General features: G+C 25.9%; 1 protein-coding gene across 5 annotated transcripts in view; it reads right to left on the reverse strand.

Annotated features, from left to right (window-relative positions):
* Positions 1-13,302, reverse strand: part of LOC117171085 — a 277,166-nt gene that overhangs the window by 15,927 nt on the left and 247,937 nt on the right. For all 5 annotated transcript variants that reach the window (XM_033358135.1, XM_033358134.1, XM_033358133.1 and 2 more), the window contains one exon: positions 3,369-3,657. In XM_033358135.1, the coding sequence (XP_033214026.1) occupies positions 3,369-3,657 (289 nt within the window). The remainder of the gene's footprint in view (positions 1-3,368; positions 3,658-13,302) is intronic.

The following is a 13,302-nucleotide window of genomic DNA, read 5'->3' on the forward strand; positions in this document are numbered from 1 at the left end:
GATTTCAGATAAATTAAGGATTTCAAACAAAATAAGGATTTTAGATAAATAAAAGATTTCAGTCGAATCAAGGATTTAAGATAAATCAAGGATTTCAGATAATTCAATGATTTTAGATAATTCAAGGATTCAGAAGAATGAGAAAATTTAGGTAAAACAAGAATTTAAGATAATTTAACGATTTCTGATAAATCCAGGATTCTAAATAATTCAAGGATTTAACATAAATCGAGGATTGCAAACAAATAAAGGATTTCATATCAATCAATGATATCAAATAAATTAAAGCTTTCAGTCAAATCAAGAATTTTAGATAATTTGAAGATTTCAGATAAATAAAAGATTTTAGTCAGATCAAGAATTTTTTTTTTATGATTTCAGATAAATGGAGAATTTATCATAAATAAAGTATTTCAGATAATTGAAGGATTTCCGATTAATCAAGGACTTTAATCAAATAAAAAATTTCAGTCAAATCAAGAATTTTAGATAATTCGAGGATTTCAGATAAATCAATGATTCCAGTTAATTCAAGGATTTACCATAAGTTAAAGATTTCAGATAAATGAAGTACTTACCATAAATCAAGTATTTTCGACAAATCAAGGATTTCAGATATATTAAAGATTTCAGAGAAATTAAGGGTTTTAGTGAATTTCAAATATTCAGAAAGTTCAGGGTATTCCTCGGGGTATTCCGAATATTTAAGGGATTCAAGGATTTCAGTGAATTAATAAAATAAAAAGAATTTCTGGTTTTTCAGATCATTTATGGAATTCAAGCACTTTAAAAATATTCAAGGAATTAAGAATATTTCAGGATTTTAGGAAATTCCAGGAATTCAGGATTTCAAGAAATTGAAGGATGTTAAGGAATTCAGAGATTTTAGGCAATTCACAAGACTTAGGAAATTTAAGAAATTCAAAAATATCCAAGGAATTCAAAATATTCAAGGAATTCAGAATATTCAAAGATTTTAATAATTTCAAGGAATTCAGCGAGTTTAGAGAATTGAAAGACTTCAGGGATTTGAAGGAATTTAGAAATTTGTAGGAATTTAGATCATTCTAGGAACTGAAGATATATAAAAAATTCACGACTTTCAGGAAATTTAGAAATTTTAAAGGATTTCATAACATTTGGGATATTCAAGGGGTTCAGAGAACTTAATTTCGAAATATTCAAGGAAATCAGGGGATGCAAGTTTATTTTATGATTTCAGAATATTTCCAAAATTTGTGTTATTAATGGATTTCAGGTAATTAAGTGAATTCATCTATTTCAGGAAGTTCAAGGATTTCAGAGAGTGCAAGGACTTCAGAGAATTTAAAAACTAAAGGGTTTTTGGGAAATTCAGAATTTTTTAGGAATTCAGGGAACTTAGAATATTCAAGGAATTCAGGATATCGAAAAAAATCAAAATAATTAATAAAATTACGGAATTCAGGGAATTTAGAGATTTTAAAGGATTTGAAAGCATTTGAGTAATTCAAAGAATTCATGAAATTAAAAGGTTTCAAAGAGTTCAGAGAATTCAGGGAATTCCAAAGAATTAAAAAGATTTACTTTTTCTTTAAAATTCGTATTTTTGTGTGGAAAAGTCAATTGAAATATTTTTTGGTAAAAATTCAACTCTTTTTTTGAAAATTTGTCTTTTTTATTTCAAAATTCACCTGTTTTAGTTAATTTTTAATTTTTTTTATAAGAATACAACTGTTTGATTGAAAAAATAGCAATCTTTTTAAAAAGTGATGCTTATTGGCTAAAAACTCGACTATTTAGCAAAAAATTAACTTATTGTTTATAATTTTTATTTGGGTATATTAATTAATTTATTAATTAATTAATTAATAATTTTTATTTGGGTGTTGGGCAATGAACTGGAATCTTCTTTAAATGAAAAATTTTACTATTTTTTAAAGTGTTTTTTAATTCATCTGCTTTAAAAGAAATTTGATCTTTCTTGCATAAGAATGCAACCTTTCGGTTGAAAATTTAACAATTTTCTTGAAAAGTCATATTTTTTGGTTGAAAATTCTTCTGTTCCGTTGAAATTTTGAATATTTCGTAGAAAATTTACTTTTTGTTTTAATTTAATAATTTTATGTTAAAAAAATAACTGAAATCTTTTCTGGATGAAAATTCAACTCAGAAAAAATTTTTATATTAAAAATCCATCTACTTTATTAATAGAAATTTTATCGTCTTGCGATTAAATACAACTGTTTAGCTGAAAAATTCTCAAATTATTTTATAGAAAATTTACTTTTTGTTTAAAATTTATATTTTCATGTTGAAAAATAAACTGAAATCTTTACTGGATGAAAGTTCAAGTTTTTCAAATTTAATCTTTCTTACGTAAAAATTAAACTGTTTGATAGAGAATTTAACTATTTTGTTAAAAAGAACATATTTTTGGTAGAAAAAATTCATCGTTTTGGATTAAAAATTCAATTTTTACGTAGAAACTTATTTCTTTTTACGAAATTCATATTTTGATTTTTAAAAGTCAACTGGTATCTCTTTTCGATTTTTTTTGTTATTAAAGGCTTATGTCTTTGGACGAAAATTAAACTGTTTAGTGAAAAGACTTTTTTCTTGTTTAAAATTAATTTTTTCACTGAAAATGTACCTTCTTCATTTTTTTAATATTGATCTTTTTTGTTGAAAACTCTCATTTTTTGGTAAAAAATTATTTTCTTGGTTGAAATTTTAATTTTGTTGGGTAAAAATGCACTAGTTTCGTGGAAAATTAATGTTTTGCCCCATTCATTCTTTTTGTTTTCGAAATTCCATTTTTTAAAGGAGAATTTTTCTTTTGGTTTGAAGGTTAACCAATTTTTTAAAACTTTAATTTTTTTCTTCAGGGAAAAATATTCGTTGAAAATTCGTCATTTTGGTTAAATGTTTTTTTAAAATGAATTTTATCTTTTTGATTGAAATATAAAGTATGGCACTTTTTGGTTGGGAATTTATCTTTTTAGGTTGAAAATTTAACTAGTTTGTTATTTTGTGGAAAATTCAAGAATTTATTAAAAATACATCTTTTATAATATAAAAGACATTTTTTGTTAAAAATAAATTAATAAATCTGAAAATTTGAGTTTGTACAGCGATGAAGGGCGGAGGTAAAATATTTTTATTACGTTTTGTTACAGGGGTGGGGTGGGGGGTTTAAAACGGGCCTATAATCTGTTGCGTCATTGAAGTACGGCCTCTTAGTCAGTAGCTGTTGACGTTAGCTGAATAATTCTTTAGTCAAGAACCGATTGAAAGTTTCCTCACCCTAAAGGGGTTTTCAGGCCTGCAGCTCCCTTTCCCTTTATTAACTTTTTTAAATATTTTTTTTTTAAGATGAAGAATTTTACCTGTAATGCCAGAACTCTGGACCGGTTTAGACTGCTTGTTAGGCAGACAGCCAAAGCCAGTAATCCTGGCTGTGCTTGGACCAAAAGTCTGGGAGCGTCAGCGCATCTTTCACTACAGGCTGCTAAACACTCGACACATCCCAACTCGTCCAAAGCGGCCCTTCTGGTACCAACGCGTGGACCAGATTGGCCCGAAGGTGGCGAATTTTGCGCCAATTGAACACCTCTCAGGGTCTCCAGCAGTAAAGTGATTCCATCCGCTGGCGGTGATCCAAATTCCTGGACGAAACTGAAATCCAAGTGGTCCAAATGAGACAGTTCTTCAAGTAAAAGGGCCATTAGGGAATTATTATTATTATCCTTTGAGGTCCGAAATTTTTTCGAATCCAAAAGAAAAAGAAACTTGGTTCGACTACATTTCAAACCGGACAGGTTCTACAATCTCAGTGAAGGAGATTATCAGAGTTGGGGGTCCTTTTTTTTAATCTCATAAATTCTTTAGTGAGGGTCTACTGGATGAATATTAATTATGCAAAATATTATTTGTCAAGGGAGACCCCTTTTGGAAAAAATCTCATTTTTTCCTATTTTTGTTTTAGGAATCGAAATATTTATTAAATTGAATCGTAGAAATTTGAGAAATGAATTTTCAACTTTCTTCAGCTTTTATTATTTTCATTTGTAAGAGTTAAAATTTTAGTTTTTAATTTTCTTCAATTTTCAAAAGCTGAATTTTCAATTTTTTTCAATTTTCAACAGTTGCATTATTTTTGTTGAAAAAATACTTGAAAATTAAATGTTCAGTTTTCTTTAATTTTCAGAAGTCAATTAACTTGAATTTTCAATTTTCTTCAGCTTGCAATAGTTTCATTTGTGAGTTAAAATTTTAGTTTTCAATTTTCTTCAATTTAAACTTTTTCAATTTTCAACAGTTGCATTATTTAATGTTGAAAAATGATATTTGAAAATTAAATTTTTAGTTTTCTTCAATTTACAGAAGTCAATTATCTTGAATTTTCAACAGCTGAATTGTCAATTCTTTTATATGTTGAAATTTAAAAAAAAACAGTTGAATTTTTTATTTTCTTGAACCTCCATCATTTGTGACAGTTGAAAATTCAGGTTTTGATTTTCTTCAATTTTCAATAGCTGAATTAAAAATTTTTTTAACTGTGAAATTTGAGGAACATTGAATTTCCAAAAGTTGAACTTACAATTGCCTTCAATTTTCAACAGTTTTATTATGTAATGTTGAACAATCATAATTGAAAATTAAAATTTCAGTTTTCTTTAATTTACAAAAGTCGTCTTGAATTTTCAACAGCTGAATTCTTAATTTTTTTATATGTTGAAATTGAGAGAAAATTGAATTTCCAGCAGTTGAATTTTCTTCAACTACCATTAGTTGCATTTGTAAGAGTTGAAAAGTCAGTTTGGAAATTTTTTTCAATTGACAGCAATCTATTTCACCTGAGTTTCCAATTTTCCAGATTTGAATTCTGTTATATTTTCAATTTTATTCAATTCTTTGAGTTTGAAAAAAATGGAAAATTTAATTTTCAACAATTGCATTATCTAATGTTGAAAAATGATAATCGAAAATTAAATTTTCAGTTTTCTTCAATTTACAGAAGTCAATTATCTTGAATTTTTCACAGCTGAATTTTCAATTCTTTTATATGTTGAAACTTAACCAAATTCGAATTTCCAGCAGTTGAATTTTCAGTTTTCTTCAACCTTCATCAGTTTAATTTGTAACAGTTGAAAATTCATTTTTAAATTTTCTGCAATTTTCAACAGCTGAATTTTCAATTTTTTTCGACTGTTGAAATTTCCGGAACTTTAAATTTTCGAAAATTGAACTTTCAATTTCCTTCGATTTTCAACAGTTGCAGCATCTAATGCTGAAAATTGATAATTGAAAATTGAATTTTTTTCCAAATTTCCAGAAATCAATTCTCTTCAATTTTTAACAGATGAATTTTCAATTATTTTATATGTCGAAATTTAAAAAAAAAATTGAATTTCCAGTATTTCAATTTACAATTTACTTCAACTTTCGTCAGTTTAATTTGTAACAGTTGATAATTCAGTTTTCGATTTTCTTCAATTTTCAGCAGCTGCATTACCTTATATTGAAAAATGATAATTGAAAATCAAATGTTCGGTTTTCTTTAATTTGCAGAAGTTATTAATCTTGAATTTTCAACACCATAATTTTCAATTCTCTTATATGTTGAGATTTAGAAAAAATTTAATTTTCAGCTGGAATTTCCTTCAACTTTCATTAGCTGCATTTGTAACAGTTGAAAAGTCAATTTGGAAATTTTTCTTTAATTTACAACAATTTATTCCTCATGAGGTTTCGATTTTCCGGAGTTGAATTCTGTTGAATTCTTAATTTTTTTCAACTGTTGAAGTTTGAAAAAAATGGAAAATTTAATTTTCAGCAGTTGCATTTGCAAAAGTTAAAAATTCAGTTTCGCTTTCAACTGCTAAGATTTGAATAAAATTAAATTTCCGAAAGTTGAACTTGGAATTTTCTTTAATTTTCAATAATTGCATTATCTAATGTTGAAAAATGATAATCGAAAATTAAATTTTCAGTTTTCTTCAATTTACAGAAGTCAATTATCTTGAATTTTTAACAGCTGAATTTTCAATTCTTTTATATGTTGAAACTTAAACAAATTCGAATTTCCAGCAGTTGAATTTTCAATTTTCTTCAACCTTCATCAGTTTAATTTGTAGCAGTTGAAAATTCATTTTTAAATTTTCTGCAATTTTCAACAGCTGAATTTTCAATTTTTTTCGACTGTTGAAATTTCCGGAACTTTAAATTTTCGAAAATGGAACTTTCAATTTCCTTCGATTTTCAACAGTTGCAGCATCTAATGCTGAAAATTGATAATTGAAAATTGAATTTTTTTCCAAATTTCCAGAAATCAATTCTCTTCAATTTTTAACAGATGAATTTTCAATTATTTTATATGTCGAAATTTGAAAAAAATTGAATTTCCAGCAGTTCAATTTACAATTTACTTCAACTTTCGTCAGTTTAATTTGTAACAGTTGATAATTCAGTTTTCATTTTTCTTCAATTTTCAGCAGCTGCATTACCTTATATTGAAAAATGATAATTGAAAATCAAATGTTCGGTTTTCTTTAATTTGCAGAAGTCATTAATCTTGAATTTTCAACAACATAATTTTCAATTCTCTTATATGTTGAAATTTAGAAAAAAATTAAATTTTCAGCAGTGGAATTTCCTTCAACTTTCATTAGCTGCAGTTGTAACAGTTGAAAAGTCAATTTGGAAATTTTTCTTTAATTTAGAACAATTTATTCCTCGTGAGGTTTCAATTTTCCGGAGTTGAATTCTGTTGAATTCTTAATTTTTTTCAACTGTTGAAATTTGAAAAAAATGGAAAATTTGATTTTCAGCAGTTGCATTTGTAAATGATAAAAATTCAGTTTTGCTTTCAACTGTTAAAATTGGAAGAAAATTGAATTTCCGGCATTTGAATTTTTAATTTCCTTCAATTTTCAATAGTTGCATTATTTTTAAAGGTTAAAAATTGAATTTTAATTTTTGTTTCCTTTACAGCAATTTATTTCTCCTGATTTACCAATTTTCTGGAATTCAATACTCTTAAATTTTCAATTTTTTTCAACTGTTAAACTTTGAAAATAATTGAAAATAAATTTTCAAGAGTTGCATTTGTAACAGTTCAAAATTCCGTTTCACTTTCAACCGTTGAAATTTGAAGGAAATTGAATTTCCGACCGTTGAACTTTTAATTTTCTTTAATTTTCAACAGCTACATTTAAAAATGTTTAAATCCAAAAATTGAAAATTGACGTTCAAAAAGTTTTAATTTTACATCGTTTTCAACTTTCATCAGTTGCATTTGTAATAGTAGAAAATTCAGTTTGGAAATTTCTTCAATTTTCAATGGGTGCATTTTAAAATGTTGAAAATTCTGTTCTGAATTTTCTTCGATTTTCAACAGTTGCATTATCTAATTTTGAAAATTAAATTAAAAGATTTAATTTTTAATTTTCTTCAATTTTTAGTTTTCTTTAATTTACGGTAGTTTATTTTTCTTGAATTTTCAATTTTCTGGAGTTGTATTCTCTTCAATTTTCAATTTCTTTTTCAACTGTTGAAGTTTGAAAAAAAAAATTAAAAATATAATTTTCAGAAGTTAAATGTTTAATTTTCTTCAATATTTAAAGTTACATGTATAAACGTTGAAGATTCAGTTTTGAAATTGAATTTTCAGTTTTCTTTAATTTACAGCAGTTGATTTCAATTTATTGCTGCTAAAAACAAGATAAACTTAAAAATTGGAGAAAAATTAGTTTTTTATTTTCATCTGTTGAAAATTGTAGATAATCAAAAATTAATATTGTATCATTTTAAATTCAATTTTAAGCCGCGGAATTTCTGACAGTTTAATTTTAAAATGTTGGGAATTGAAGAAAATTGAATTGTCATTTTCCAATAAATTTTCAGCAGTTCAATTTTCTTATTGTTTCAAGTTCTGAGAATGCAATATTCAATTTTCAATGGTTGAAAATACAATACTTAATTTCGAAAGGTTAAAAATTGATTGTTTAAATACCATTTTTTTAAGTATTATTCAAATTTTAAATTCTCGTAATTTCATAAAATATCTTCTTTTTCTTAAATCTAACATTATTTTAAGCGAATGTTACTATGAATAATAATAAATTTTCCAAACATTTAAGTTCCTCAGTTATAATTTGGTTGTATTTTTGGGCCTCATGTGTTGGGATTAATCATATTTTTGGAACTTATATATTGGGCCTTATTATATTTTGGAAACTTTTGGACTATATGACTTACTTTTTTGGGACTTATATATTTTGGACTTATATGTCTGGGACTTATCTATTTTTTGGTCTTAGATCTTATTTTTTGTTGCTTATAGTTGAAGATTTATTTCTTAGGGACTTATGGCTTAGTGCATATATATTTCAGGCCTTATATCTTACGAATTATGAATTTGAGGGCCTTAGGACTTATATACCTTCGGCCTTTGTATCTTGGATATATTTTTGGGCCTTCTACCTTGGGACTTATATATATTTGGGCTACATCTTTTTTAAAGGATTTTTTTGGCTGACGAGAGGACAAGGGAGTAATGAATAATTTTAAAGAAACGTGTACCACTTTAAATACCGCTGTGCGAGGTATTAAATGTCACCATTAAGAAATGACGCGCAACAAAGGTTGAAAATGATTCTTAAAAACAATTTTTTCATGGGATCTTTAATGTACACCGCCTTGTAAATATCTTTCACCCTCCTGACTATAAATTGAAAACTATTACTACTATTACTGCTTCCTTCAAATAGATGGTAAACAATTACGTAGGACCTTTATTTATGATCCCTGATCATCCTGAACTACAGATCTGAAAATATTTTATATTGATTTATTACTTTCTCAACTAGGAACTACCATAAAGTAATTCTATTACTGAATAATTATGTGTTGAATAAAGGAGTAGAAAAATGATTTTGAAAAATATTCTCGTACATAAATTGTAAATGGCCCTTAGGGTTCTACAAAGATGATTGTTTAAATAATTTATTATCATTTATAAAAATATTATTTTAAAATAATGCCAGAAAGTTTCGGGGTCTTTTGAAAATTTCAACATAAAGGAAAATGTATAAGTCCCTATGCATCAAGCCCGAAAATATATTTCACGGTGAATGCGTTCAAATTTATAATTTACACATACATATAAGTCCTAAGGCATAAAGTTAAAAAACATATAAGTCCCAATGCAAAAGGCCCTAAAATATATTTTCCAATGCATAAGTTCTCATTGATAATGCCCTAAATCATATAAGTCCCAAGTCATAAGATCGAAAAACATACAAGTCCAAAGGGGCGAGGTTCAAAAATATATAAGTCACAAGAAATGAAGTTGAAAAATAGAGAAGTCCAAAAATATAAGTCCCGAAATCATATAAGTCCCAATGCACAATGCTAGTAAATATAGGTCCCAAAGCATAAGTACCCATAATTAATGTCGAATAACATATAAGTCCCAAGGTATAAGATCCAAAAACATATAAGTCCCAAGGCATTAGGTCCAAAAATATATAAGTCCCTATACATCAACCTCGAAATGTATTTCACAGTCCATACGTTCTAATTTATAATGTATACATACATATAAGTCCCAAGGAATTAAGTTTAAAAATATATAAGTCCCAATGCACAAAGCCTTAAAATATATTTCCCAATGCATAAGTTACCATTTATAAGGCCCTAAAACATACAAGTCCCAAGGAACGAGGTCCAAAAATATATATGTATCTCAACGGATGAAGTTCAAAAATAAATAACTCCCTAACATAAGCCCCATAATTATGAAAGTCCTAATGCACAAGGCTAGTAAATATAGTTCCCAAAGCATCAGTAACCATTTATAATGCAGAATAACATATAAGTCCATGACATAAGGTTTAAAATATATAAGTCCCAATGAATAAGGCCCGAAAATACATAAGTCCCAATGCACAAGGCCCGAAAATATAGTCCCAATGTATTCGTTCCTATGTATAATGTCGAATAACATATAAGTCCCAAGGCATAAGGTCCAAAAATATATAAGTCATAATGCATAAGGCCCGATAATATACATGTTACAATACATAAGGCCCTAAAAATATATAAGTTATAAGTTCCCATGTACGATGTCGAATAACCTATAAGTCCTGAGGCAAAAAGTCCAAAAATGTATAAGTCCCAATCCGGTAATGATTAATCACATTTAACAAAAGTAATAGTTTAAACGATTTACTATTGTTTATAATAATACAATTTTTAAATAATTTTAGAAAGTTGCTCGATTTTAGAAAATTCGCAACATAAGTAAAAAAAATATTTAAGTCCAAGGACATGATGTTTAAAACATATAAGTCCCAAAGCATAAGGTTCGAAAATATATAAGTCCCAGCATATAAGGCACAATAGAAGAAATATTTGAGAAGCAAATACAGTTGAAAGTAACAATATTCCTTGGAAATAATTCTGGATAATTTCATAATTTTTTATAGCATTTTTAGTCTGACTGAGTTACTAATTAATTTATGTTATTAAAGTATTAGCTTAAACAATTTATTATTGTTTATAGAAATTTTCTGTTTGAATGTAGGTAAAAAGTTGCAGTTTCTTTTTCGTTTTGATTTGTCTTTAACTTTGAAGTTAGAATTATAAATTAATTAATTAAAGTTAAGAAAAATAATTGTTTAAATAACTTAGTATTATTTTTCTTAGAACATGACTAAAAAGTTGAGATGGTTTCTGAAATTTCTAACCATTTTAAAACTTTCCACTTATAGCGAGGTACTGATTTAACGAAGTTTACACACATAATTGTTTAAACAATGTATTGTTTATGACAATATTCACTTAAAATAACGGTAGAAAGTTGCGGGTTTTTCTGAAATATCCAACATTTATTAAAATTTTATTTAGTGAGATTATAATTAATTCAAGTTAATAAAGTCATTGTTTAAACAATTAATTATTATTTGTAACTATTTTTTCTTAGAAATGAGCTAGAAAGTCGCAGTTTTCTTTTATTTTTAACTTGTTTAAAATTTGTTAGTTATAGCCGGAAAACAATTATTGAAATTTAAAAAAATAATTGTTTAAACAATTTATCATTATGTGTCTTAGAATAATGCTGGAAAGTTTAAATTTTTCATGAAATGTCCAACCTTTCTTTAACTTTTTACTTGAGTCAGGTAATGATTTATCAAAATTACAAAAAAAAATTGTTTAAACAATTAACTAGTATTCATAACGATATTATTTTTAAATAATGCTAGAATGTAGAGTTTTTATTGAAAATCCAACTTTTGAGCTAGAGCGAGTTAATAATCAATGCATGTTGATAAATTATTTTTGTAACTCATTTATTAATGTTTAAAGCAACTTTCTCTTAAAATGGAGGTAGAAATTCATGCTTTTCCTACATTTTCAACTGTTCAGTTAGATTGAGAAAATAATTAATTGAAGTTGAAAAAAATTGTTCAAACAATGTACAATGTAATAAACAATGAAATATTTATTGCAAGTTAAAAAACTTATTTTTCAACCAATATTATTGTTATTTATAGATACAGTATGTCTTAAAATATATGTCTTAATAGCAGTATGTCTTAAAAATCATTATTTTTAATTTTTTGTTTCCTTGTTCTAACTGAAAAGTTACAAAATTCAGTTAGAACGAGGAAACAAAAAATTAAAAATAATGAAAATAATTGTTTAAACTATCTCTTCTGTTTATAATAATATCCTCTTAGAATCATGCGAGAAAGTGAAGGTTTTTTCTTAAATTGTCAACTCTTGATTAGAATATAGTAATAACAAATCCGAGTTAATAATTTATTGGTTTAAATAATTTATTATTGTTTATGGCAATTTTACTTACTTTATTGTAGAAAGTCGTGGTTTTTTCAAATTTCAAATCTTTTAGTTAGACTGAGGTAATAATTAATTCAAGTTATTACCTTATTTGTTTAAACAATTTATTATTATTTATAACTATTTTGTTTTATAAAAAGGTACAAAGTTGCTATTTTTTTAAATTATTAAAGTTTTGAGTATGAAAGAAGAAATAATCAAAAATAACAATCATAAATGTTAAAAACATTTACTCTTATTCATAACAATATATTCTTCAATTATAGGTAGAAATTGTCGATTTTTTGTTAATTTTTCCAGTTTACAATTAGAAATAGGTAATAATTAATGCAAGGTAATAGATTATTTGTTTAAAGAATTTATTATTGTTTCTGGCGAATTTATTTGCGAATAAATGTAGAAAGTCGTGTTTTTTTTTCAAATTTCAAACTTTTCAGTTAGAGTGAGATAATAATTAATTCAAGTTATTACCTTATTTATTTAAACAATTTATTATCATTTATAACTATTTTATCTTACAAGAATGTACAAAGTCTCTGTTTTTCTAAATTATGAAAGTTTCGAGTTTGAAATAGGAGATAATTAATTAAAGATAACAAGCATAATTGTTTAATTAAGTAATTTTTATTTATAAAAATATTTTTTTAGAATATAAGTAGAAATTCTCAGTTTTTTCTAAATTTTTCCATTTTGCAGTGAAAGAAGGTAAACATTTAATGCGCATTAAATTTATTATACGCACGCGCGCACTAACTTTTTTAAAAATTTCCTTACCCATTTTTTACGTAACAATTTATTTGATAAAAGTTTTGAAAACTTAAATTCTTGCTGAAATTAGATTCTGAAAGAATGTAAACATTCAAATCATTTTTCCCTAATATTCTTTTTTTGATTTTAATTTCCATTTCTAAAAATGTAATTGATTAATAAACTTTTAAACTCACTCTAAAAAATTTAGGTTTCAGCAATGAGTTAATAATTAATTAAACAGCTTACAACATAAAGAGGATTAAACAATTATTTTCATTGAAACATTCAAATAATTTCTATTCTATATACATATTTTTTTAAATTTCATTTATGAAAATTTTTTTTAATCATAACCTTTAAAACTAAGTTTCGAAAAATATATAATACTAGCAGACCCGGCCACGCATCGCTGTGGCTCAGTTATAATACGTTGAATTTATATTACACTAAACTTGGCGCCATCTATTGGCTACTTTAACCAACCTAGATAACGTGAAAAGTTAAAGTGTCTGTCAACAAACTAACTTACACCGCCATCTGTTAGAGACTTAGGGAATATATAAATAAAAACATTAAATTTGCAATTTAAAAATACCGAGGTAATTAAATGAGATAAAAAGTATCCTATCCTTTAAGTTGGACCAAATTACACACAGTATACAAAATTTCATCAAAATCGGTTTAGTGGTTTCGGATTTTAGTGGC

The sequence above is a fragment of the Belonocnema kinseyi genome, chromosome 4 (assembly GCF_010883055.1).
Source record: "Belonocnema kinseyi isolate 2016_QV_RU_SX_M_011 chromosome 4, B_treatae_v1, whole genome shotgun sequence".
In the NCBI taxonomy this organism is placed as follows: Eukaryota; Metazoa; Arthropoda; class Insecta; order Hymenoptera; family Cynipidae; genus Belonocnema; species Belonocnema kinseyi.